The sequence below is a fragment of the Meriones unguiculatus genome, chromosome 14, assembly GCF_030254825.1.
Source record: "Meriones unguiculatus strain TT.TT164.6M chromosome 14, Bangor_MerUng_6.1, whole genome shotgun sequence".
NCBI lineage: Eukaryota > Metazoa > Chordata > Mammalia > Rodentia > Muridae > Meriones > Meriones unguiculatus.
The window spans coordinates 89,259,009-89,285,533 of NC_083361.1; the positions used below are offsets into that span (position 1 = coordinate 89,259,009).

At 41.9% G+C, this 26,525-nt stretch overlaps 1 protein-coding gene across 1 annotated transcript; it reads right to left on the reverse strand.

The window, feature by feature from the left end:
• Positions 1-671: 671 nt before the first annotated feature.
• LOC132647067 (olfactory receptor 52L1) lies at positions 672-1,667 on the reverse strand. Its single transcript, XM_060366301.1, has one exon. It carries the CDS (start codon positions 1,665-1,667, stop codon positions 672-674), a length of 996 nt encoding a protein of 331 aa, XP_060222284.1.
• Between the last annotated feature and the right edge of the window lie 24,858 nt (positions 1,668-26,525).

A 26,525-nucleotide genomic window follows, 5' to 3' on the forward strand; every position in this document is an offset into this window, starting at 1 on the left:
CAATTGCTTTTATAAAATTAACACTTATAAAGAAAGCATAGTCAATACTTCATATTGTCTGGAGTTTTTGTTAAGCAAAAAATATGAATAAATTTTAAAACAAGCTTTTTTTAAAAAGGAAATAACTACATGGAAATGCAATTATTCCTAGAAAATCTTTTCTCTCCAAGAATAAGTTACATACAGTACCTGCTTCAATTATGTTTGTTTTAAACAAAGAAGTAACATCTATGTTACAATGAAAGGAGCTACTTCAGGATGCGACGGTTTTGTTTCCTTTAAGAAACACTGTCAGCATCTGATATGCACACAATGAAGTGCCTTAGAGATTTCAAAGACACTCTCAACCCTAAACCAGGCACAGACTGGGACTTGGCCATTCTCATTCCAGACAGTGCTATGTGATCAGTTATTGGATTATGGAAAAACAAAACAAAACAAAACAAAAAAACCCTCATCCCCTGACAGTGGAGAATTGTTGAGATAAAGAATAAAAAGATGAAGAAGACATATCCAAAAACACAGATATCTAAAGACATCACAACACACTGTTGAGCCACGTGCCTGTGGGTTTTCAATGCACAGACAATAGGACGTAGGAATGTTCACTGTAGAATGGCTTCTGCTCACACAGTCCATGCCAGCCATGAGCTCCAATATACAGGATGTGCTCAAACGGATGCTTTTGTGTAGAACAGCCTGAGAACGCGCTGACGGATCTGTCGAGTCTTTACCCCATACACAAGAGGATTGAGGGCAGGTGGCACAAGGAGATAGAGCGTGGCCAGCAGAACATGGACATGATGGGGAACATGGTGGCCAAAGCGGTGAGTGAGGAAGGAGAACATTCCAGGCACGTAGAAGATGAGAATGACACAAACATGAGACCCACATGTGCTGAAGGCCTTGAGTCTGGCTTCGCCCCCTGGGACCTTCAGCACATCCTGGAGGATGAGGGCATAGGAAATGCCAATGGCCAGGACATCAAGCCCAACAACCAGCAGAGCCACTGACAGCCCGTAGGCTCGATTCACTGTGGTCTCAGAACAGGCCAGCTTTACCACGGCCATGTGCTCACAGTAGGCATGGCTTATAACAGTGGCCCTGCAGAAGACAAGCTTCTGCAAAAGGATGGGGAAGGGGATGAGGAGGACCAGTCCGCGTACCAGCACCACCGTCCCAATGCGCCCTATAATCCCTGGATGCAGGATGGTGGAATGGCGCAGTGGGTGGCAGATGGCGACATAGCGGTCCAGGGCCATGGCCACGAGTATGCCTGACTCCATGGAGGAGAAGGCGTGAATGAAGAACATCTGAGTCAGGCAGACAATGTACCCAATCTCATGGGCATGAGCCAGGAGCACCGTGAGGGCTTTGGGTGCAGTGGAGGAGGCCAAGACCAGGTCAATTGCAGCAAGCATGGCCAGAAAAAGGTACATGGGTTGGTGCAAGGATGAGTCAGCCCAGATGATGCAGATAATAGTCACATTGCCCACCAGAGCAAGGAAGTAAAGGACACCCAGGGGCAACGCTATCCAGTGCTGGCTTTCCTCCAGGCCTGGAATCCCTACTAGGAAGAAAGGGGCCTGAGGTTGCCTCCAGCTGGAATTGCTGAGGGTCATGATCAGCAGAGCAGAGGAAGAAGAGTGGAAAGACCCCAGAGTCATGATGTCTCCATTCTTGATGTGCTAAGGCATGTGCAGATCCGGGTACCCAGTTCTTCAGAAGAACACGGTGACTGAAGCTGCAACCCGGGGGAATGAAGGCAGGTTCAAGGAAGAGAAGCCTTTCTGGTTGCAGATGCTTTACAGATGAGTCTTCCACACGTCTGAACAGGTCGAGTCCAGCTGCATTATGGGACAAGAGGAAACACTGAACACAGCTGCCTCGAGCGAGATGGTAACTCTGCCACTAATGGCTTCTATTTCCAAACTGTCGGCTTTAAAGTTCTGTCCTTCCTGGCTGTGTAGGAAGTGCTGAAGGTGAGCAGTCTGTCACTGACACTCCCCCTGCGCCTCAGGACACAGTACTCCACAGTTGTTCCTGCCGTGGTCCACACCCCCAGTCTCCACCTCATTGCATGTCTGTTTCCGGGTTCCCGAACCCCTCCTTCCTCTTCTCTATGTCGACTCACCGTGGCAGACTTTAACTTCAGCTCATTCCAAGTTATCTTTGGTGCACAACTACCTCTGAGAAGAACTAATCCATTTCTGTTTGCTTCCCTAAGCCCATACACTCAACATTCACAGATGGGCGGCTTACACAGCCTTCCTAAACATCCGACTTCACATAGGTCCACATTATGTCACTATTTCTGTGAATAAACCCTTATCTATGTATCCCTAATGTGTCTTTACTCATCTTACAAATGATGACTTTTCCCATTTCAACAGTCCCCACTCACTTTACCGCCAATATTTCAAAGTCATTCTTTTTTCTCAGTCCCCAGTTCCATGCCTGAGTACATACTCCATGTTTCTCTAGCCTGAATTTTTCTACTGTACCTGTATTTTTCTTAGGTGTTATCTTAACCAACTCTCCACTTTGAAGTCACAGGATCTTTCTAAAATTCAGCTATTACCTTATCACTTCTCTATGTAAACCACTGTGGTGAATATGAGGTATGGGGTGATTCAGCCTGCCATGCCAGAGTTTGAGTTCATCCTCACGGCATTGCTTTCCTAGCAGTTGCTTGTTTCCAATACACGTATGTTCTGCTGTTGCCAGAGCTCCTGTATGTATACAATCACTCAGGCCTACTTTACATGGGAGCCTTGTGCTCCTGTCTCCTCTGTCCTTTGTCAGAATTGAACCCTCTCGTCCATTCGTCCAGAATCCAGTGTCCTCTCCTTCACAGACTCACAGCAGTGTTCCAACCCTGATAATATTGCTCATATTTTATGTTCATCCTTTATTTTTTATGTCATTCTGATTTTTCATTATTATAAAAATTATTTCTGTGTCTTACACTCTTAGAATTAGATATCATTAAACTCCATAACCTCAAGTTGGGCCTTCACAACAAATAAATTAATTTCAAAAAAATCTAAATTGTGTCTATTTTGTATTCCAGTATAAAACTTTGTCAGTTTACTTAAAATTCCTAGCACTTTATTTCTCATATAACAGTAAAATAATATTATCTGTGAAAGTTGCTATAAGTATCTATCAAGTAATACATTCAAAATCTAGATTCATGTCATTCTATAAATTACGGGTACTGTTATTAACACTAATAATAAAAGATGATTAAGAAAAAATTCCCTTATAATTTATCATTTTTCATGGCAGTGAAGACTCCCCAGTGTTTCAAATTTTTCATATGCCTGTCTCTTGCTGTCACATTATAATAATTCATTACCACTGTCTCTATGCATGTTAAAAACAGGCACAGAAAAAAAAATGTTTAGTCTGGTCCATGTGATTCACTCCTCCACAGTTCCAACAAAAATATGGGATGATATTTTGTGACTTTCTATCTCCATTAAGAGGCAGATGAACTCTAAAATAGGATTAATGTCTGCAGGGGCTCAGGCACATATCTATAAGGTCAGGCATAACTGAGTTCTTCGATTTGCACATCAATAGATTATTCTGAATGACTTTTCCATAAGTCAGTAATGACTATAATAATGCCCTGAGACTCTCCATATAACAGCTATAAAGGGCCAATAGCCTATGAGAACATATTTCCAGTCTGTTTTTCTTCACCATTCCCTTAAAGGAATAGTGATAGTTCTGTTGAGAGCTCCATGGAAATCTATCCAAGCACAAAAATTCACCCATGAGTATTTACTATCCCACACAAAGAGAAAGTTTATTCTCTTTCTTAGCCATGCCCTTCTGATGCGAGCCCAGCCTGCTTTTCCACCGTTCAGCAGAGAAGCAATAGCACCACTGTGCGCTGGAGAAGTCCATGTCTTTTACAGGAGCACTCTCAGGGGTTCTGAGGGGGAATGGTGCTGTTCTTCAGCATCGGCTGCCTCTTTGTGCTCTGTGGCTTGTGTGTCCAGGGTAAAAGCCTAAAGATGCTGTGTAAGTTAGTGGTCCTTTGTGAGCCTTGCAAAAACCAGAAAAGCCTTTGTCTCCAGGAATCTGAAGAGATAAATGCAGGATGTGGAAGACAGTTAGAAAAGAACTGGACTGTATCTCCTCACATCATGCAGATCCAGCCCAATGCGTCTGTCTTTTGTCAAGTCATGCTTGAGTTCTGTAGGGCAGTGTGACCTGTCTCTTTTTGTTCCCAATTATAATCCTCTCACTGTTGTGTCCCTGATTACCTGCCCTTTAAGACCATCCAACCCCTGAAGAGTGGGGTCGATGCCTGACTTATGGGAGACTTCCCAGAGCACAATGCAGCATACCTAATTTGTTCTGCCAGTGGCTGGGTAAGGAAACACATGCTCAAATGTTGAAGTTATATAATAAATAAGGTCTTAAATGACCTGAAATTATGGTAACTTGGTGAAGAAGAGGCTGGACTTCAGAGACAGGAACATCACAATAAACAGAAGAGTGTCTACTGAGAGTTGACCACTGAGCCTTGATGATCCCATCCTACAGGACACTGTGGTGCTTTATGGGAGAATGGGCTCTGCTGAATCTAGCTGTAAGAGACAAGAACAGTGTTCTAGATGTGTAGAGAGAAGCAGGGGTTTGGTCCTTGGAGTCACTTCTCAGGCTGCCTCTAGAGGGCAGGAAGGCCCCTCTCTGTGCTGTGACCTGACTCTCTCCTTAATCTCCTTAACAGTGGCCTGGACTCCATGGAAGTATGGAAAAGGGAAAGAGATAAGAACACAGCCTCAGGTGCAGAAATAGTGGGTCTGTGATAATTCCCTGATATAACAGGAAGAGAGCAAAGCACTCAGAGGCATGGCTCCACCTAACATATCTCGGAGAACCTAATATGTCAGGCAGGACACTGTCTTTCTTTTATCTGGCCTGTCCTCAAGAATGTGCTCTTGAACGGGAAACTTTGACTCAGCTCTGAGGGAGACAGACTCAACAGCAAGTATAGTCCTTGGAAAGAGGAATCTTGCCAAACCCAAGACGTTACCGCTAAGGCTTCCCCTTCTGCCCCAGAGCTTCCAGGCACCTGTCCAGCCTCCACAGTGACACAGTGGTCTAGCTTTGGAGGGGTGAGAAGGGAGACTTTGTGCTGCATAGCAATTCCTGAATGTTGAAGAGAAAATTAAACACATCACTCAAGACCTGCACAGCTAAAGCTCCTGAAATGGTAAACACGATTAGTAGCCTCCTCCTGCGCCAGTGTGCTGTGAGGATGAGAAAATGTGAATGTACAGAAAGGCCTGTGAGTGTCTCCAGCTGACCATGAGGTTCGGCGAGATGGCTAGGTGTCTGTGCACTAGCAGTTAAACCCAGCAATGTGTCCTCTGTGATCTCTGTGTCTGTGTGCTTAGCTCTCCCTGACAGTGCCTCTGCCAGACCTGGGAAGAACAAACACGCTAAATCAGGGAAAATATCTAAAACTACTAAGAGGTGCTGGGCTGGAGAGAAAGTCCAGTCTGTCAAGCATCTGCAGTGCAGGCACTGTGGGCAGAGACAGCGATGCTCGACCTCACAGACCAGCCTGAGTCAGCGAGGTCAGGGTCAGTAAAAACCCATACTCCAAAACCATGAGGAGCAGAGAGAGCGAGGAGGACACCTGTCAACTACCTCTGGCTTCCTCATGCAGATACACTTATGTGTACATGTGCACACATCCACAGAACCATGGGCATACACCACACACACACACACACACACACACACACATGCACACATGCATGCACATACTCACACTACCAAGATGTATTAGAGCATGTATTTGCAGAGGTTCAGCCCCATCAACCAAGCTGAGAAATATTTCTTGTCATAGAGCTGTGAAAAAAAATCAGCAGTCAGTAAGCTTCCTCCAACACCAAATACTAAATCTGACCTCATTTTCCACAGCCCAAGTTCTGTGCTTCATCTGGTTCCTGGTTGTGAAAATTATGTAAGTTCTTTCCTGATGAGTCCTGAAAGGAGCGACCATGACTGTGAACAGGCTCTGGGAAATGGTGTTAATACAAATTGCCAGGTCCCGGGGGACTCACAGCACATCTGGTCAAAGCCTGAGTTAGCCTTGAGACTGGCGGCAGACGCATGGGATGAGCCGGCTTCCTAGAAGGATGGTGGATGGGCAGGACACAGGGCTAGTGGAGGCACCTGCCTGGAGCTGTGTGTTGAGGCTCTGGCAGTGCTGACTACGACCCTAAGCCTGAACATCCTGAGAGCTGCACTAGGAAACGCATGCTCTGTGTGCCATGAGCCTCATAGTGCTCTGGTCTTTTCACCTCTCATTCATATAAACTGTTCTAAGGCCCCAGTTAAACACTGTTTCATTTAGTTGGTGCTTCAATTCCATGTGCTAGTAGCATAATTATTAGAAGTTTATTGTAGCCGTTCTCTTGTGGTTAAACAAAAGGCTCCCTCATTCTAAGTTATTTTTCCTTCTAAACTCATCACAATCCCAGTGGTTAGTGACTTAAGAATACAAAAATATGTCCAAAATGTACAAAATATCTAAGTTTTAAATAATATTCAGCTTGGTCCAGCTTATGAGGTGCTATTGGTTTAGCCAATGAATTAAAAAAAAAAAAAATGGATCTCAGTAGAAGTTCCTCTGTCCACCAGCCCCCATCACGCCGGACATTTCCTGCTCCATAGCTGCCACACGGTGAGCTCTCTTCATCTGAATTTGCACTACAGGAGTCTGTTTTTGATGAAGTCATTCCCAAGTGAATGCTGATGCCCAGGACTGTGGAACTTCATAGACTTCATCATACCAGTGTCTACAGCTTCCTTTGAGACTAATGCTTCTGTTTATAGTTCTTTCCCTCCTACGGCCAACGACTATTTAATTTGTGTTGAGGTGGAGACCACATCTATTCATTCATCACATAAATACACTTGGTTCTCAACTTCCTATTTTCCAGTTTCACCATGGTGCAAAAGTGATATTCACTCATCCCAAGCCATTTGGTTTTGAATTTTGATCTTTTCCGAGTTAATGTATGTGATAGTATGCCCTTGTAAGTGCTGCACTGTCTCTGAAATGTGGTTGTCAGGAAACTGCGCGCCCGTGGAAGTAAGCAGCTGAAATCTACTCTTCACGTTGCTAGTAAGCTAGTGTGGTCAACGCGGTAGGCGTGTGAAGAACATTCGTGACTTGCAGCATCTTTAATTTACAAGAGGTTTACTGGCTGTAACGCCATCAGGAATTGATCAACACCTATTTTATCTGCCACTCACTCCAGGCATTCTTCTAAGTGCTATCAAAAGAAATATGATACAACCACCCTGGCATGATATATATATGTTATTAATATTATCAAGAATTAGTGTGTTATAGTTTAAACCTAAGGTATGTTAGGTACACAATAGGAAGAACTTCCAGGTGTAAAAGACTCTGAAAATATCACCATAATGTAAATCAGTAACCAGGTAACCAGAAAAAAAAATTGTTTAAAGGTGAGGATATCACCATAAAGAAAAAGATTCTGGTGCATTTTTGAAGAAAGACTTGTCTTGCTTTAGTGTTCCTTACCCCAGTTTTGGAGCGGGACTCTCAGTAAGCCTGGAGGCTGTCTGGGCTTTGCTGGCTGAGTAGTAAGATGTCAGCATCTGCCCAGCCCCACCCGGAGCGGGGCTCTCAGTAAGCCTGGAGGCTGTCTGGGCTTTGCTGGCTGAGTAGTAAGATGTCAGCATCTGCCCAGCCCCACCCGGAGCGGGGCTCTCAGTAAGCCTGGAGGCTGTCTGGGCTTTGCTGGCTGAGTAGTAAGATGTCAGCATCTGCCCAGCCCCACCCGGGTAGAGCTGGGATTGCAGACATACACCTCCACACTTGGCTTTTATACGGGTGTTGGGGATCCGAACTCAAGGCCTTGCGCTTGCTTAGCAAAACACTTTACCCACTGAACCCCTTCATCTGCTCAAATCGAATATATTGAATTTTGAACAATTTTCAGTTTAAAATTATTCATTGTTATGAAAATTCTTTTTTTTGCAACTTACTTATTTTATTTTAAAGATAATACCAGCCATCTTGTGATTATGTGTTTTGGTGGGTGCATAATATTTCCACATATGGATAAGATTCAATTTGCTTAGTCATTTCTCTAGAACTGGTTGTCAGTCTTTCTTCCCAATAAGTAAGACTACATGAATCTTTGTCAGCTCTAACCTAAGGCTGATTTTGTTTTTGTTTTTTAATTTTTTATTAATTACACTTTACTCACTTTGTATCCCCCCTATGGTTCCCTCCCTCCTCCTGTCCCAATTCCTCCTTTCCTTCCTCCTCTGCATACATGCCCCTCCCCAAGTCCACTGATAGGGGAGGACTTCTTTTCCTTCCTTCTGATCCTAGTCAATTAGGTCTCATCAGGACTGGCTGCATTGTCTTCTTCTGTGGCCTGGTAAGGCTGCTCCCCCCTCAGGGGGAGGTAATTAAAGAGCAGGCCAATCAGTTCATGTCAGAGACAGTCCCTGTTCCTATTACTATGAAACCCACTTGGACCCTGAACTGCCATCTGTGCAGGGGTTCTAGGTTATCTTCGTTATCTTCATGCATGGTCCTTGGTTGGAGTATCAGTCTCAGAGAAAGAAAAAAAAAAAAAAAAAAAAAAAAACCTGTGCTCATATTTTTTTGGTTCTCTTGCTCTCTTTGTGGAGCTCCTGTCCTCTCCAGGGCTTACTATTTCCCACTTCTTTCATAAGATTCACTACACTCTGCCTAAAGGTTGGCCATAAGTCTCAGCATCTGCTTTGATAGTCTGCAGGGCAGAAGCTTTCAGAGGCCCTGTGTCAGGCTCCTGATTTGTTCCCTATTTTCTCCTTCTTCTGATGTCCATCCTCTTTGCCTTTCTGGATAGGGATTGAGCATTTTAGCAAGAGTCCTCTCTCTTGATTAGTTTCTTTAAATGTACAGATTTTAGTAGGTTTATCCTATATTACATGTCTATATGAGTGAGTATATACCGTGTTCATCTTTCTGCTTCTGGGATAGCTCACTCAGGATGATCTTTTCCAGATCCCATTTACCTGCAAATTTCATGATTTTCTTGTTTTGTTTTTTTGTTTTGTTTTGTTTTTGTTTTTGTTTTTTTATTGCTGAGTAATATTCCATTGTGTAGATGTACCACAATTTCTGTATCCATTCCTCCACTGAGGGGCATCTGGGTTGTTTCCAGCTTATGGCTATTACAAATAAAGCTGCTACAAACATGGTTGAGCAAATGTCCTTATTATGTACTTGAGCCTCTTTTGGGTATATGCCTAGGAGTGGTATAGCTGGACCTTCGGGAAGCTCTATTCCTAGTTGTCTGAGAAGGTGCCAGATTGCTTTCCAGAGTGGTTGTACAAGTTTACATTCCCACCAGCAGTGGAGAAGGGTTCCCCTTTCTCCACAACCTCTCCAGCATGTGTTGTCACTTGAGTTTTTCATCTTGGCCATTCTGATGGGTGTAAGGTGAAATCTTAAGGTCGTTTTGATTTGCATTTCCATGATAGCTAAGGATGTTGAGCATTTCTTTAAGTGTTTCTCTGCCATTCAATATTCCTCTATTGAAAATTCTCTGTTTAGCTCTGTACCCCATTTTTTAATTGGATTACTTGATATGTTGCTGTTTAACTTCTTGAGTTCTTTATATATACTGGAAATTAGTCCTCTGTCAGATATAGGGTTGGTAAAGATCCTTTCCCAATCTGTAGGCAGTCGTTTTGTTCTGATGACAGTGTCCTTTGCTTTACAGAAGCTTTTCAGTTTCATGAGGTCCCATTTATTGATTGTTGCTCTTAGAGCCTGTGCTGTTGGTGTTCTGTTCAGGAACTTGTCTCCTGTGCCAATGAGGTCAAGGCTCTTCCCCAATTTTTCTTCTAAGGAGTTTAGTGTGTCTGGTTTTATATTGAGGTCTTTGATCCACTTGGACTTCAGCTTTGTGAAAGGTGATAAGTATGGATCTATTTTCATTTTTCTACATGTAGACATCCAGTTAGACCAGCACCTTTGTTGAAGATGCTATCTTTTTTCCATTGTATGGTTTTGGCATCTTTGTCAAAAATCAAGTGTCCATAAGTGTGTGGGTTTATTTCAGGGTCTTCTATTTGATTCCATTGATCCACCAGTACCATGCAGTTTTTAGTACTGTTGCTCTATTACACAGCTTGAGATCAGGGATGGAGATACCTCCAGAAGATCTTTTACTGTAGAGAATTGTTTTAGCAATTCTGGGTTTTTTGTTGTTCCATATGAAAGTGGGAATTTTTCTTTCAAGGTCTGTAAAGAATTGTGTTGGTAATTTGATGGGAATTGCATTGAATCTGTAGATTGCTTTTGGTAAGATGGACATTTTTACTACATTAATCCTGCCAAGCCATGAGCATAGGAGATCTTCCCATCTTCTGATATCTTGTTCTAATTCTTTCTTCAGAGACTGGAATTTTTTTTTTCATACAAGTCTTTGACTTGCTTGGTTAGGTTCACACCAAGGTACTTTATGTCCTTTGTGGCTATTGTGAAGGGTGTTGTTTCCCAAATTTCTTTCTTGGCCATTTTGTCTTTTGTATAGAGGAGGGCTACTGATTTTTTTCAGTTAATTTTGCATCCGGCCACTTTGCTGAAGGTGTTAATAAGCTGTAGAAGTTCCCTAGTAGAATTTTTGGGGTCACTCAGGTATATTATAATATCATCTGCAAATAGTGATACTTTGACTTCTTCCTTTCCCATTTGTATCCCCTTGATCTACTTTAATTGTCTTATTGCTCTAGCAAGGACTTCAAGAACAATGTTGAAGAGATATGGACAGAGTGGGCAGCCTTGCCTTGTCCCTGATTTCAGTGGGATTGATTTAAGTTTCTCTCCATTGAGTTTGATATTGGCTATGGGCTTGCTGAATATTGCCTTTACTATGTTCAGATATGTGCCTTGTATCCCTGTTCTTTCCAAGACTTTAAACATGAATGGATGTTGGATTTTGTCAAATGCCTTTGCAGCATCTAAGGAGATGATCATGTGGTTTTCCTTCTTCAGTTTGTTTATGTGGTGGGTCACATTGATGGATTTCTGTACATTGAACCACCCCTGCATTCCTGGGATGAAGCCTACTTGGTCATAGTGGATGATATCTTTGATGTGTTCTTGGATTCAGTTTGTAAGTATTTTGTTGAGTATTTTTGCATCGATGTTCATAAGAGAGATTGGCCTGAGATTCTGTTTGTTTGTTGGGTCTTTGTGAGATTTAGGTACCAAGGTGACTGTGGCTTCATAGAATGAGTTTGGTAGTGTTCCTTCTTTTTCTATTTTGTAGAATAGTTTGAAGAGTATTGGTGTTAGCACTTCTTTGAAAGTCTGGTAGAATTCTGCGCTGAAACTATCTGGTCCTGGGCTTTTTTTGCATGGGAGACTTTTGATGACAGCTTCTATTTTTTTAGGGGATATAGGGGGATTTAATTGATTTACCTGGTCTTGATTCAGCATTGGCATGTGGAATTGGTCAAGAAAATTGTCCATTTCATTAAGATTTTCAAATTTTTTGGCATATAAGCTTTTAAAGTATGTCCTAATGGTTGTTTGGATTTCTTCAGTGAATATGGTTATGTCCCCCTTTTCGTTTCTGATTTTGTTTATTTGGATAGTGTCTCTCTGCCTTTTAGTTGGTTTGCCTAAGGGTTTGTCTATCTTGTTGATTTTCTCAAAGAACCAGCTCTTCGTTTTATTGATTCTTTGAGTTGTTTTATTTGTTTCTAATTTATTGATTTCAACCCTGAGTTTGATTATTTCCAGCCGACTACTCCTCTTTGGTGTGTCTGCTTCTTTTTTTCTAGGGCTTTTGGGTGAGCCATTAAGTTGCTTGCATGAGATGTTTCGAATTTCTTTTTGAAGGCACATAGTGCTATGAAGTTTCCTCTTAGCACTGCTTTCATTGTGTCCCATAAGTTTGGGTATGTTGTGCCTTCATTTTCATTGAATTCTAGGAAGATTTTAATTTCTTTCTTTATTTCTTCTCTGACCCAGCTGTCATTTAGTAGCAAGTTGTTCAGTTTCCATGTGTGTGTAGGCCTTTTGCTATTTTTGTCATTAAGGTCCAGCTTTAGTCCATGGTGATCAGACAGGATACAAAGGATTATTTCAATCTTCTTGTATCTGTTGAGTCTTGCTTTGTGACCAACTATATGGTCTACTTTGGGGAAGGTTCCATGAGGTGCTGAGAAGAAGGTGAATTCTTTTGTGTTTGGGTGAAAGGCTCTATAGATGTCTGTGAGGTCCTTTTGATTCATGACCTCTGTCAGAGTTATTGTTTCTTTGTTTAATTTCTGTTTTGTTGACTGGTCCTTTGTTTAGAGTGGGGTGTTGAAGTCTCCCACTATTAATGTGTGGGCATCTATGTGTGATTTAAGTTTTATTAATGTTTCTTTTACAAATGTGGGTGCCCTTACATTTGGGGCATAGATGTTCAGGATTGTGATATCTTCCTGGTAGATTTTTCCCTTGATGAGTATGAAGTGTCCTTCCCCATCTCTTTTGATTAATTTTGGTTGAAAGTCTATTTTATCAGATATTAGAATGGCTACTCCTGCTTGCTTCTTGGGTCCATTTGCTTGGAAAACCATCTTTCAGCCTTTAGTCTCAGGTAATGTCTATCTTTGTGACTTAGGTGTGTTTCTTGTGTGCAACAGATTGTTGGGTCTTGTTTACACATCCATTCTGTTAGTCTGTGTCTTTTTATTGGAGAATTGACTCCATTGATGTTGAAGGAGATTAATGACCAGTGGTTGTTAGATCCTTTGATATTGATGTTGGGCATGGTAGTGTGTTTGTGTGTTTGGCTACTTTTTGTTTTGTTATAGTGAGGTTATTTATTTCCTCTGTTTTCTTGAAAGTAGTTAGTTTTCTTGGGTTGTATTTTTCCTTCTAGTATCTTCTGTAACACTGGATTTGTGTGTAGCTATTGTTGAAATTTGTTTTCGTCATTGAATATCTTGTTTTCTCCATCTATGAGAACTGAGTTTTGCTGGGTACAGTAGCCTGGGCTGACATCTGTGTTCTCTTAGGGTCTGCATGATATGCATCCAGGCCCTTCTGGCTTTCATAGTTTCTGTTGAGAAGTCAGGTGTGATTCTGATGGGTTTGCCATTGTATGTTACTTGGCATTTTTCCCTTGCAGCTTTTAGTATTTTTTCTTTGTTCTGTATACTTGCTGTTTTGATTATTATGTGGTGGGAGGATTTCTTTTCTGGTCTAATTTATTAGGTGTTCTGTAGGCTTCTTGTATTCTTATAGGCCTCTCCTTTAAGTTGGGGAAATTTTCTTCTATGATTTTGTTGAAAATATTTTCTGGGCCTTTTAGATGGGAATCTTCTTTTTCCTCTATTCCTATTATTCTTAGGTTTTGTCTTTTATGTTATCTTGGATTTCTTGGATGGTTTGTATCAGGAATTTTTTAGATTTATTATTTTCTTTGATGGATACATTGATTTCTTCCATTGTATCTTCCACACCTGAGATTCTTTCTTCCATCTCTTGTAGTCTGTTGGTTATTCTTACCTCTGTAGTTCTTGTTTTCTTCCCTAAGTTCTTTCTCTCCACAATTTCCTCCATTTGTGTTTTAATTTTTCCAATTCTATCTTCAGAACTTGAACTGTCTTGTTGATTTCCTTCACTTGTCTAACTGTATTTTCCTGTTTTTCCTTCAATTCCTTGCCTGTTTCCTTGAACATTCCTCTGTTTCTTTTATTTCTTTCAGTGATTTACTCATTTCCTCTCTGAAAGCCACAAACTGGCTGCATCTTCCTGTATTTCTTTTCGGATGGCCATAATCTGTTTTATTATATCTTCCCCTAATTCTTTACGCATTTTATTTGCTTCCTTCATTAACCTCTTCATAAGCATAGATGTAAGGTCATCTTCTTGACTTTCACTTATGTTAGGGTGTTTAGGGCAACTTGCCCCTGGATAACTGGGTTCTGGGGATGCCATATTACTTTGCCTTTTATTGGTTGTGCTTTTTTGCTGGCCTCTACCCATCTCTCTGTCTCAGGTGTTGTCTCAGGTGTTAATTTCTGGTGCCTGCTGGGTCCTGGGGTGGGGAGAATCCACTTGATGGGGTTCTGAAGGAGTTCTCCTCAGTTTTTTGGGTATGGTCAACAAAATGGTGGTGCTTCTCAGGAATTGTCACAGATCCCTTTAGGTGTATGGACCTATGCGGTAACTGTGGTGTTCAGGAAGGCTCTCCTCTCACCAGGGAGGTCCTGGTGATGGCTGCCCTGCTGCTGGGTTTCTTGCTCTGAATTTAGTGAGCTACAGCTGTTGCTCTTAAGGTATAATTGTTGGGTGCAGCCCTCTTGAAGAACCAGGGATTCTCACAGTTTTGTCAGTTTAGCTAGGGATAACTGGTCGCACCTTGGAGCAGTATCTGAGGGCTGCTCTAATGGCTCTCAGGCTTTTGTAGGTCTGACGATGCAGCTCTGTGCCCCTGTGCCCTAGCAGAACTCAATGGCAGGTGAGCATGGCGCTCATGTCTGCAGTAGAAGGCTAATGCCTAGAGCCTGCGTGAAGTCTTCTGGAGCTGGGTGTCCTGATTGTTGGACCTGATGATCCCCCCACTGTGGGGTTTCCTCCTGACAGGGAAACCCAGACTATGCTTTGGGGACTGCTGTTCTGTCTGGGATGGCAAGTAGAACCCGAAGGCACAGAAGAGCGTGGCTCCGCCTTTCTGGCGATTGGGCACCTGTGCCTCTGCCGAAATTTTAATTTTTCCCGAGACCTTTTCAGGGTGGTGGTATCGGTGAGATCAGACCTGCTGTTCCCCTCCCTGTGGGTTTGCACCCAACAGAGAAGCGCAATCTCGGGTGCCCTGGGACCCACAGTTCTATCTGGGGCAGCGAGTCCGGCGTGCAGGCAGGACTCTGTGCTGGCGCCTGTGTTCCCTAGCTCGGGTCTGGGCTAGCTGCTGGGTACCCACAGAACCCTGGGTCTTTTCCAGGAATTGTCTGGGTGACCTAAGGTCCGTCCCAATCGTTTGCTGCACTGTGGGGTTATCTCTCGACTGGAAATCCCAGTCTCTGATGTTGTGGGGCCCACAGTTCAGTCTGGGACAGTGATCAGAGCACACTGGCTTGTGGCTCTGGGCCTGCAACCAAGCACCTGGTGGAACCGGGATCAATTCTGCGGTTTAGCTGGGTGAGTTAAAGATGATTGAATCCCCCACCGTGGGGTATCCTCTCACCTGGGAAACACAGTCACTTGTGTTTTAGGGCCTCGAGTACTGACTGTGCCGATCCTGCTGTGCTGCTGGTCAGAGTTGTCCAGGCACTGCCATCTTGCGAGCCTCCCTAAGGCTGAGTTATGCAACTTCTGAAGAAGTCAAGAAGTGTCTCCATTACACTCCTCCCTTAAACACATTTTTCTAAGAGTATTCTTCATTTTTAATAGTCAAGGTCTTAACTCTAGAAATATTTGCTTTCAGATGTTCAGAATAGCTGATTAAAATACCCTATGTCATTTCTATTTTACTTAACTTCCTTTTCTCCCCTAGCATTGCTTCTATGTTGTGTTTGTCTTCTGTGGTTTCTTATCTGACTCCACGAGGAATAAGCTGTATGCTCCCAGTTCAGATAGCTGAAGTGGCCTTAGCCCCTGTGGCCATTGCGGAGAGAAGGGATGGGGTGGAGCTTAGGGCATGAAAATTCCCTTCAGCGTCTCTGAGAAGCTGCTCTAAATAGTGTAACCAGCTTTCATAAGTAGCAATGTGGAGCTGCTCTGGTAGCTGCTGATATTGGCTCGGAATGAGGAATATTGCAGAAGAGATGGTGGGGTGTGTGCAGACATGGGTGTCTAATACAGGCAGAAGGACGCCTTCCAGTGGGATTACTGCAAGCCTGATATTCAAAACTTAGATTCTGCCAGCTTCTCAGAGTCAGGAGCACTTCCACTTTCTGTTGGGTCTTCCATCTTCCAGTGTGAGCTGTATAGTGCACATTTAGAAAACAAATATTATCAAGGTAAAGATTTTGAAAATATGTGTATATTTCCATCATTGTCTATATGAGCCAGAATCTAGGAAAGTCTCAGTAAGTTTATGTTGCTGACTACAATGCAGCTTCCATACAAGTCTGCTGTAGAGGCATCAGATGACTGAGGCACAGTTATCCTGGCTCCTTGGTTACCATCCTGGATTCCCACCTTACCTTACATGTCAGTGCTGTCTTGTCTCTTATGCAGGATCAAATCATCTCTTCCATCGCTCAAACCACCATATTCCTTGAGGTATCTAGAAAGGGAATGGATAAAATCGTTATCCTTGTTTTATTGTTCTAGTAGAAATAATTTTATAATCAATTGAAAATGAAAAAAATAACTTTACATAAGATCATTTCTTTCTTTCTTATATCTAGCCAAGGTAAGTTTGTATAGTCTGACTTATAGAAAAGGATAGATATGTTTTTTAGTTGGATTTATACGGGAAGTTGCATTATTTCTAATTCAATTTCTACCTTTTTATCTTTAGTTTTGCTTTTTTTATGAACACTAATTGGTACTAGTTTTCAGATATTTCTTGCACAAAAACAGTGTGCCTAATGCCACATCTGATGATATCTCAAGAATTTGCCATTCCCCAGTAAATAGTAGGTGTGATTGTTAACAGATATAGATTGTCAGGGTGTGCTCCCTTACCTGGGCCACATCTCCATCTGCATATACCACCAACTCTACCTACAATTCAAGAGGCCAACTTCCATGAGGCACCACTAGGTTTGATAACACCAGGGACAACCAAGTGGCTAGAAGCCAGCATGAGAACACAAGCAACAAAGCACAGAGCCATGTATCACCACCAGGACCCAGCTATCCTACCTCAGCAAGCCTTGGCTGGATACCCTATTACACCTGAAGCACAAGAAAAAAAAATCTTAAATTTCATGTCATGAAAATGATAGAGGCTGTGAAAGAAGAAAATAAATCCCTCAAAGAAATAGGTGAAGAAATTGAATAAATCCCATAAAGAAATACAAAAGAATACAGTCATACAGGAGAAGGAAATAAATAAAACTGTTCAAGACCTGAAAATGGAAGCAAAAGCAATAAAGAAGACACAATCTGAGGCAATCCTGGAGATGGAAAACCTACAGAAGAGAACAGAACAGAAATCTGGGACAATATGAAAAAAAAAGACCATACCTAAGAATAATAGGGATAGAAGACTCCCAGCTCCAAGGCACAGAAAATATTCTCAATAAAATCATAGAAGAAAATTTCCCCAACCTAAAGAAATGCCTATAAACACACAATAAGCTTATACAACACCAAATAGATTGGATCAGAAAAGAAAATCACCCTGCCACATAATATTCAAAACACTAAATGCACAGAACAAAGAATATTAAAAGCTGCAAGGGGAAAAGGCCAATTCTTATATAAAGGCAGACCTATCAGAATTACATCTGACTTTTCAACAAAGTCAGAAGGACCTGGACAGATAGCCTACAAGCACTAAGAGACAGCAGATGTCAGCCCCAACTACTATGCCCAAGAAAACTTTTAATCACCATAAATGGAGAAAAAAGATATTCAAAGACAAAAACAAATTTAAACAATATCTATCTACAAATCCAGCCCTACAGAAGATACTACTAGGAAAATGCCAAGCCAGGAAGGCTAACCACACCCAGAAAAACACCACAAATAGATAATCCTGCATCAGAAAAACCAAAGGAATGGAAACACACACACAACACACATATACACTCTGTCAACATCAACATTAAAATAACAGGAAGTAACAATCATTGGTCATTAATATTTCTCAACATCAATGAACTCAAATCCTCAATAACAAGACACAGGCTAGCAGAATGAATGTGAAAACAAAATCCATCAATGTACTGCTTAAAAAAAAATCTCAGAAATAAATATAGACATTAACTCAGAGTAAAAGGCTTGAAAAAGATTTTACAATCAAACAGACCCAAAAAGCGATCTGGAATAGTTATTCTCATATCTAATAAAATAGACTTTCAATCAAAATTAAAAATATGGGGAAGAACACTGCATACTAATCAAAGTAAAATCCACCAAGATAACATCTCAATTCTGAACATCTAAGCCCCAAATGCCAGGGCATCCACATTCGTAAAAGAAACACTATTAACACTAAACCTCACGTGGAAACCACACCTGATAGCGGGAGACTCCAACATCCTACTCTCTCCGATGGACAAATCGAGATAGAAACTAAACGAAGAAAAAATGAAACTACCAGATGCCATGGATCAAATGGACCTAACAGATGTCTACAGAATGTTTCACCTAAACAAGAAAGAATATACACTCTTCTTCCCACTTCACTGGACCTCCTCTAAAACTGATCATCTTCTTGGGCACAAAGAAAGCCTCAACAGACACAAGAAAATCAAAAAACACTTTATATCTTATCAAACCACAATGGATTAAAACTGTATTTCTTTTTTGATATTTTTATTTTAATTTTTATTAATTTTACTTTATTCACTTTGTATCCCCACATAGCTCCCTCCCTCCTCCCTTCCCAATCCCACCTTTTCTTCCCCTTCTCCACACATGTTCTTCCCCAAGTCCGCTGACAGGGGAGGTCTTCCTCTCCTTCCTTCTGATCCTAGTCTATCAGGTCTCATCAGGGGTAGCCACATTGTCTTCCTCTGTGGCCTGGTAAGGCTGCCCCCCCCCCTCAGGGTGAGGTGATCAAAGAGCAGGCCAATCAGTTTATGTCAACGACACTCCCTGTTCCTATTATTATGAAACCCACTTGGACCCTGAACTAAGATGGGCTACATCTGTGCAGGGGTTCTAGGTTATCTCCATGAATGGTCCTTGGTTGGAGTCTCAGAAAAAGACCCCTATACCCAGATTTTTTGGTTCTGTTGCTCTCCTTGTAGAGCTCCTGTTCTCTCCAGCTCTCACTGTTTCCCACTTCTTTCATAAGATTCCCTGCACTATGCCCAAAGTTTGGCCATAAGTCTTTCAGAGGCAAAGAACACTGTCATCAGAACAAAACGACTACCTACAGATTGGGAAAGGATCTTCGCCAACCCTATATCTGACAGAAGGATAACATCCAGTATATATATAAAGAACTCAAGAAGTTAAACAGGAACAAATCAAGTAATCCAATTAAAAAATGGAGTATAGAGCTAAACAGAATTCTCAATAGAGGAATATTGAATGGCAGAGAAACACTTAAAGAAATGCTCAACATCCTTAGCTATCATGGAAATGCAAATCAAAACGACCCTGAGATTTCACTTTTACACCCATCAGAATGGCTAAGATCAAAAACTCAAGTTGACAACACATGCTGGAGAGGCTGTGGAGAAAGGGGAACCCTCCTCCACTGCTGGTGGGAATGTAAACTTGTACAACCACTCTGGAAATCAATCTGGCCCTTTCTCAGACAATTAAGAATAGTGCTTCCTCAAGATCCAGCCATACCACTCCTAGGCATATATTCAAAATATGCTCAAATACACAATAAGGACATTTGCTCAACCATGTTTGTAGCAGCTTTATTTGTAACAGTCAGATGCCCCTCAGTGGAGGAATGGATACAGAAATTGTGGTACATCTACACAATGGAATAATACTTAGCAATTAAAAACAAGGAAATCATGAAATTAGCAGGTAAATAGTGGGAACTGGAAAAGATCATCCTGAGTGAGGTATCCCGGAAGCAGAAAGACACATAGGGTACATACTCACGCATAAGTAGATATAAGACATGTAAAATAGGCTAACCCTACTAGAATCTGTAAACCTAAAGAAACTAATCAGGAAGGAGGACACTGGCTAAAATGCAGAATCCCCATTTAGAAAGGGAAAGAGGATGGACAACAGAAGAAGGAAAACTCTTTTTCAGAAACAACAGACAACCTATAGACTCATGGAAACTGATCAACTCTCTACTCAATGATCACTGGGCTAGGAAAGAAGTAAATAAAGAAAATAAAGTGTTTCTAGAACTTAGCAAAAATGAAGGCACAACATATTCAAACTTATGGGACATGATAAAAGCAGTGCTAAGGGAAAAGTTCATAGTACTAAATGCCTTCATAAAGAAAATGGAGAGTTCTCATACTAGCAACTTAAAAGCACACATAAAAGCCCTACTACAAAAAGATACAAACACACACAAAAGTTGATATCAGAAAATAATCAAACTCAGGGCTGAAATCAATAACTAAGAAATTAACCAAGAGCTGGTTCAATAAGAAATCAACAAGATAGAAAAACCCCTAGCCAAACTAACTAAAAGACAGACAGTATCCAAATCAACAAAATCAAAAATGAAAAGTGGGGCATGACAAAAGACACTGACAAATTCAAAGAATGACTAGGTCTTACTTCAAAAGTATGTATTCCACAAAATAGGAGGATCTAAAGGAAATGGATGATTTTCTTGATAGATTTTACTTACCAAAGTTAAATAAAGATCAGATGAACAGTTTAAACAGCTTTATGACCCCTAAGGAAATAGAAGCAGTCATCAAAATTCTCTCAACTACAACAACAAAAAAGGCCAACGCCCAGACATTTTTAGCACAAAATTCTACAGAGACCACAGTCACCCTGCATAAATCACACAAAAAATCAACAATGAAAGAAAAATTCAAACCAATTTCCCTAATGTACATTGATGTAAAAATTCTCAATAAAATACTTGAAAACCAAATCCAAGAGCACATCAAATACATCATCCACCATGACCAAGTAGTCTTCATCCCAAGGATGCAGTGGTACTCCAACATATGAAAATCCATCAATGTAATTCACAATAAACAAACTGAAAGAAAAAAATCACGTGATCATCTCATTAGATCCAGAAAAGGCTTTTGACAAAATCCAACACCCATTCATGATAAAAGTCTCAGAGAGATCATGGATACAAGGGCCATACCAAAACATAATAAAAGCAATACACAGCAAGCCAATAACCAACAATGGAGAGAAACTCAAAGTAATTCCACTAAATTGAGAAACAGGGCTGCCCACACTCTCCATCTCTTCAATATAGTACTTGAAGTCCTGGCTAAAGCAATAAAACAAGCAAAGGAGACCAAGGGGATAGAAATTGGAAAGGAAGAAGTCAAAATATTGCTATTCAGAGATGACATGATAACACAAACAAACAACCCCCATAATTCTACCACAGATCTCCTACAGCTGATAAACACCTTAAGCAAAGTGTCTGGATACAAAATTAACTAAAAAAAAAAAATCAGTAGCTTTCCAGTATACAAATGACAAATGGGCTGAGAGAAAAATTAGGAAAACAACACCCTTCACAATAGCCACAAATAATATAAGGTATCTAGGTATGTAACTCTAACCAAGAAAGTGAAAGACATATATGAAGAGAACACTAATGCATCCAATTGAGAGAGAGAGAAATCTTGCATGTGTGTGAACCAGACAACTCTGTGGAGTCCATTCTCTCCTTCCACCTTTATGTTGGTCTGGAAATAGAATTCATGTTGCTAGGCTCTCATGGAAAGCACCTTTACCTACTGAGCCATCTCACTGTCTTCTCCTGTTCCATGAAATTTAGATTGCTTTTGGAAAGTGCTTTAAGCCTCTATCCTCTCTTCTGAGGCTCATGGCGCACAGAGCAGGTGTTTCCTAGTGCGGCTCTCAGAATGTTCAGGCTTAGGGTCGTAGTCAGCGCTGCCAGAGCCTCGACACACAGCCCCGGGCAGGTGCCTCCACTAGCCCTGTGTCCTGACCATCCACCATCCTTCTAGGAAGCCGACTCATCGCATGCATCTGCAGCCAGTCTCAAGGCTAACTCAGGCTTTGACCAGATGTGCTGTGAGTCCCCCGGGACCTGGCAATTTGTATTAACACCATTTCCCAGAGCCTGTTCACAGTCATGGTCCCTCCTTTGAAGAATTATCATGAAGGGACTTTCATAACTTTCACAACCAGAAACCAGATGAAGCACAGAACTTGGGCTGTGGAAAATGAGGTCAGATTTAGAACTTGGGGTTGAGGACAGCCTACTGACTGCCGATTTTTTTCACAGCTCTATGACAAGAAATATTTCTCAGCTTGGTTAATGGGGCTGAAACTCTGCATATACAACTGCTTTAGTGCACCTGATAGTGTGTCTCTGTGCGTGTGGTGTATGTACATAGTTTTGTTCATGTGTGCACATGTACACATGGGTGTATCTGCATGAGGAAGCCAGAGGTAGTTGACAGGTGTCCTCCTCGCTCTCTCTGCTCCTCATGGTTTTGGAGTATGGGTTTTTACTGACCCTGACCTCGCTGACTCAGGCTGGTCTGTGAGGTCGAGCATCGCTGTCTCTGCCCACAGTGCCTGCACTGCAGATGCTTGACAGACTGGACTTTCTCTCCAGCCCAGCACCTCTTAGTAGTTTTAGATATTTTCCCTGATTTAGCGTGTTTGTTCTTCCCAGGTCTGGCAGAGGCACTGTCAGGGAGAGCTAAGCACACAGACACAGAGATCACAGAGGACACATTGCTGGGTTTAACTGCTAGTGCACAGACACCTAGCCATCTCGCCGAACCTCATGGTCAGCTGGAGACACTCACAGGCCTTTCTGTACATTCACATTTTCTCATCCTCACAGCACACTGGCGCAGGAGGAGCCTACTAATCGTGTTTACCATTTCAGGAGCTTTAGCTGTGCAGGTCTTGAGTGATGTGTTTAATTTTCTCTTCAACATTCAGGAATTGCTATGCAGCACAAAGTCCCCCTCCTCACCCCTCCAAAGCTAGACCACTGTGTCACTGTGGAGGCTGGACAGGTGCCTGGAAGCTTTGGAGCTGAGGGGGAAGGCTTAGTGGAACCTTCCTGAGCCTGGCAAGATTCGCCCTAAGTTCTCCCTGTGTTACTGAGTCTCTCTCGCTGCTGACACAAAGCTTCCAAAGACACATGCTTAAGGACAGCCCAGAGACAAAGAAGAGAGTGTCCTGCCTGACTTATTAGGTTCTCTGAGATGTGTTAGGTGGAGCCATGCCTCTGAGTGCTTTGCTCTCTTCCTGTTATATCAGGGAATTATCACAGACCCACTATTCTGCACCTGAGGCTGTGTTCTTGTCTCTTTCCCTTTTCCATACTTCCATGGAGTCCAGGCCACTGTTAAGGAGATTAAGGAGAGAGTCAGGTCACAGCACAGAGAGGGGCCTTCCTGCCCTCTAGAGGCAGCCTGAGAAGTGACTCCAATGACCAAACCCCTGCTTCTCTCTACACATCTAGAACACTGTTCTTGTCTCTTACAGCTAGATTCAGCAGAGCCCATTCTCCCATAAAGCACCACAGTGTCCTGTAGGATGGGATCATCAAGGTTCAGTGGTCAACTCTCAGTAGACACTCTTCTGTTTATTATGATGTTCCTGTCTCTGGGGTCCAGCCTCTTCTTCATCAAGTTACCATAATTTCAGGTCTTTTAAGACCTTATTTATTACATAATTTAATCTTTTGAGCATGTGTTAACTTACCCAGCCACTGGCAGAACAAATTAGGTTCCAGGTATGCTGCATCATGCTCTGGGAAGTCTCCCATAAGTCAGGCATCAACCCCACTCTTCAAGGATTCGGTGGTCTTAAAGGGCAGGTAATCAGGGACACAACAGTGAGAAATGGGAACAAAAAGAGACAGGTCACACTGCCCTACAGAACTCAAGCACGACTTGAAAAAAGACAGATGCATTGGGCTGGATCTGCATGATGTGAGGAGATACAGTCCAGTCATTTTCTAACTGTCTTCCACATCCTGCATTTATCTCTTCAGATTCCTGGAGACAAAGGCTTTTCTGGCTTTTGCAAGGCCCACAAAGGACCACTTACTTACACAGCATCTTCAGGCTTTTACCCTGGGCACACAAGCCACAGAGCACAAAGAAGCAGCCGATGCTGAAGAACAGCACCATTCCCCCTCAGAACCCCTGAGAATGCTCCTGTAAAAGACATGGACTCACTTCCCCAATGCTCAGTGGTGCTATTGCTTCTCTGCTGAGAGGGGGAAGAGCAGGCTAGGCTCACATCAGAAGGACATGGCTAAGAAAAAGAACAAACTTTCTCTTTGTGTGGGATACTAAATACTCATGGGTGAATTATTTTATTTTTTAATATTAGTTACAGTTTATTAACTTTGTATCCCAGCTGTATCCCGCTCCCTCATTCCCTTGCAATCCCATCCTCCCTCCCTCATCTTCTCTCTGCTGGTTTCCAAGTCCACTGATAGGGGAGGACCTCCTTCCCTTTCATATGACCCTGGTCTATCAGGTGTCTTCGGGACTGGCTGCAAAGTCTTCCTCTGTGGACTAGTAGGTCTGCTCCTCCCTCTGACTTTGTGTGTGTGTGTGTGTGTGTGTGTGTGTGTGTGTGTGTGTGAATCCCAGAACAAATTAATACTATTTCAGAATTCATCTTTCTCTTAAGACAAATGTGGTCACTAATGTATCATCTGAACTTTTCTTTTAATGCTTCAGAGGTGAGTCACTTGAACCAGATTAAACAGAAACTTGTTTTTGTTGCTAACTCACATGGATGCAACAGCAATGAATTCTTACAAGATAACAAAATACAGACATTTGAAACATAGAAAGAGATTTATGGATGGAAAGAGAAAAGGAAAGAAATTTGAGATTTCAGTCAATAATTTATGTTGGTAATAATGAAAACCACATCTTATAGAATAATGTCAGTCTAGACTTTGAATATATACTTTGATTAATATTTAAAATAAGCTTGTGTGGTTGATCTTCTTTATTTTACCTCCGAGGATAAATCAAGGCTTAGAATCTTAAATGGACTGCCAATGTTTTATCACTAGAATATGAAATAGGCGTAGCTTAAATTTAATTAAATTTGATGTTATACACCGTGATGGGCCTGCCCAGCTGGCCTGTGGTTAAGAAGTTTATTGAGATCCGATCCTTTCCTTCGAAATAAAACACTATGACACTGAAAGATTTTATAGATGCTGACAAATAAAAACCTTATAGAGAAACAAAGGCAGATCATAAAATATAGGATTCATTATCAAAGTTGACAAACCACTGTGGATCTTCTGGAGAAGAGGACATTGGACTCTGAATGTTAGTGGGATGAAAAAGACCAATTTAGATAAGACAGGAAGTAGAAAGAAGCATAGAAGTTATGTTTGACAGGTCTGTGTGGTCATGTAACTACAACAGCAATGCAAGGTGACAGCAAAATGTGTAACACTCAACTCCTGAAGCAATGAAATAAATAAAAAAAAAAAACCTGAAATCTTGCCTGCCAGTTTGTAACTTATTCCACGCATGACATTCACTGAAGTATTTTACAAATATCTGAGAGTTAAAATTTAGGAGGAATTTGTGATTTCAGGGCAAAAAGTAAATTCAAAAGAAGTTAATAACAAATATATCGAGTGTTACCACCAGAGTTCATACCCAACGTTTCTCCAACTTGAATATTTAGAAAGTCTAGAAAATTCAGGTAACAGAAAGTTAGATTGTTAACTCAGTTAGTCATACTGGTGGCTGAGAAAAAAGAATGCCTGTGAGATGTTAAAGAAAAAGTCAATGGGGATTGTAGAAAGAATAAAAGTCATCATTTGTAAGAATGAGTAAAGACACTTCCATGAGATTACATAGATAAGGGTTTATTCACAGAAATAGTGACATAATGTGGACCTATGTGAAGTCGGATGTTTAGGAAGGCTGTGTAAGCCGCCCATCTGTGAATGTTGAGTGTATGGGCTTAGGGAAGCAAACAGAAATGGATTAGTTCTTCTCAGAGGTAGTTGTGCACCAAAGATAACTTGGAATGAGCTGAAGTTAAAGTCTGCCACGGTGAGTCGACATAGAGAAGAGGAAGGAGGGGTTCGGGAACCCCGGAACAGACATGCAATGAGGTGGAGACTGGGGGTGTGGACCACGGCAGGAACAACTGTGGAGTACTGTGTCCTGAGGCGCAGGGGGAGTGTCAGTGACAGACTGCTCACCTTCAGCACTTCCTACACAGCCAGGAAGGACAGAACTTTAAAGCCGACAGTTTGGAAATAGAAGCCATTAGTGGCAGAGTTACCATCTCGCTCGAGGCAGCTGTGTTCAGTGTTTACTCTTGTCCCATAATGCAGCTGGACTTGACCTGTTCAGACATGTGGAAGACTCATCTGTAAAGCATCTGCAACCAGAAAAGCTTCTCTTCCTTGAACCTGCCTTCATTCCCCCGGGTTGCAGCTTCAGTCACCGTGTTCTTCTGAAGAACTGGGTACCCGGATCTGCACATGCCTTAGCACATCAAAAATGGAGACATCTTCAACAAATGGTGCTGGTCTAACTGGGTATCCATATGTAGAAAAATGCAAATAGATACATATTTATCACCTGCAGAAAACTCAAGTCTAAGTGGACTGAAGAACTCAACATAGGAGTGGTATAGCTGGATCTTAAGGTAGTGCTATTCCTAATTGTCTGAAAAAGCACCAGACTGATTTCCAGAG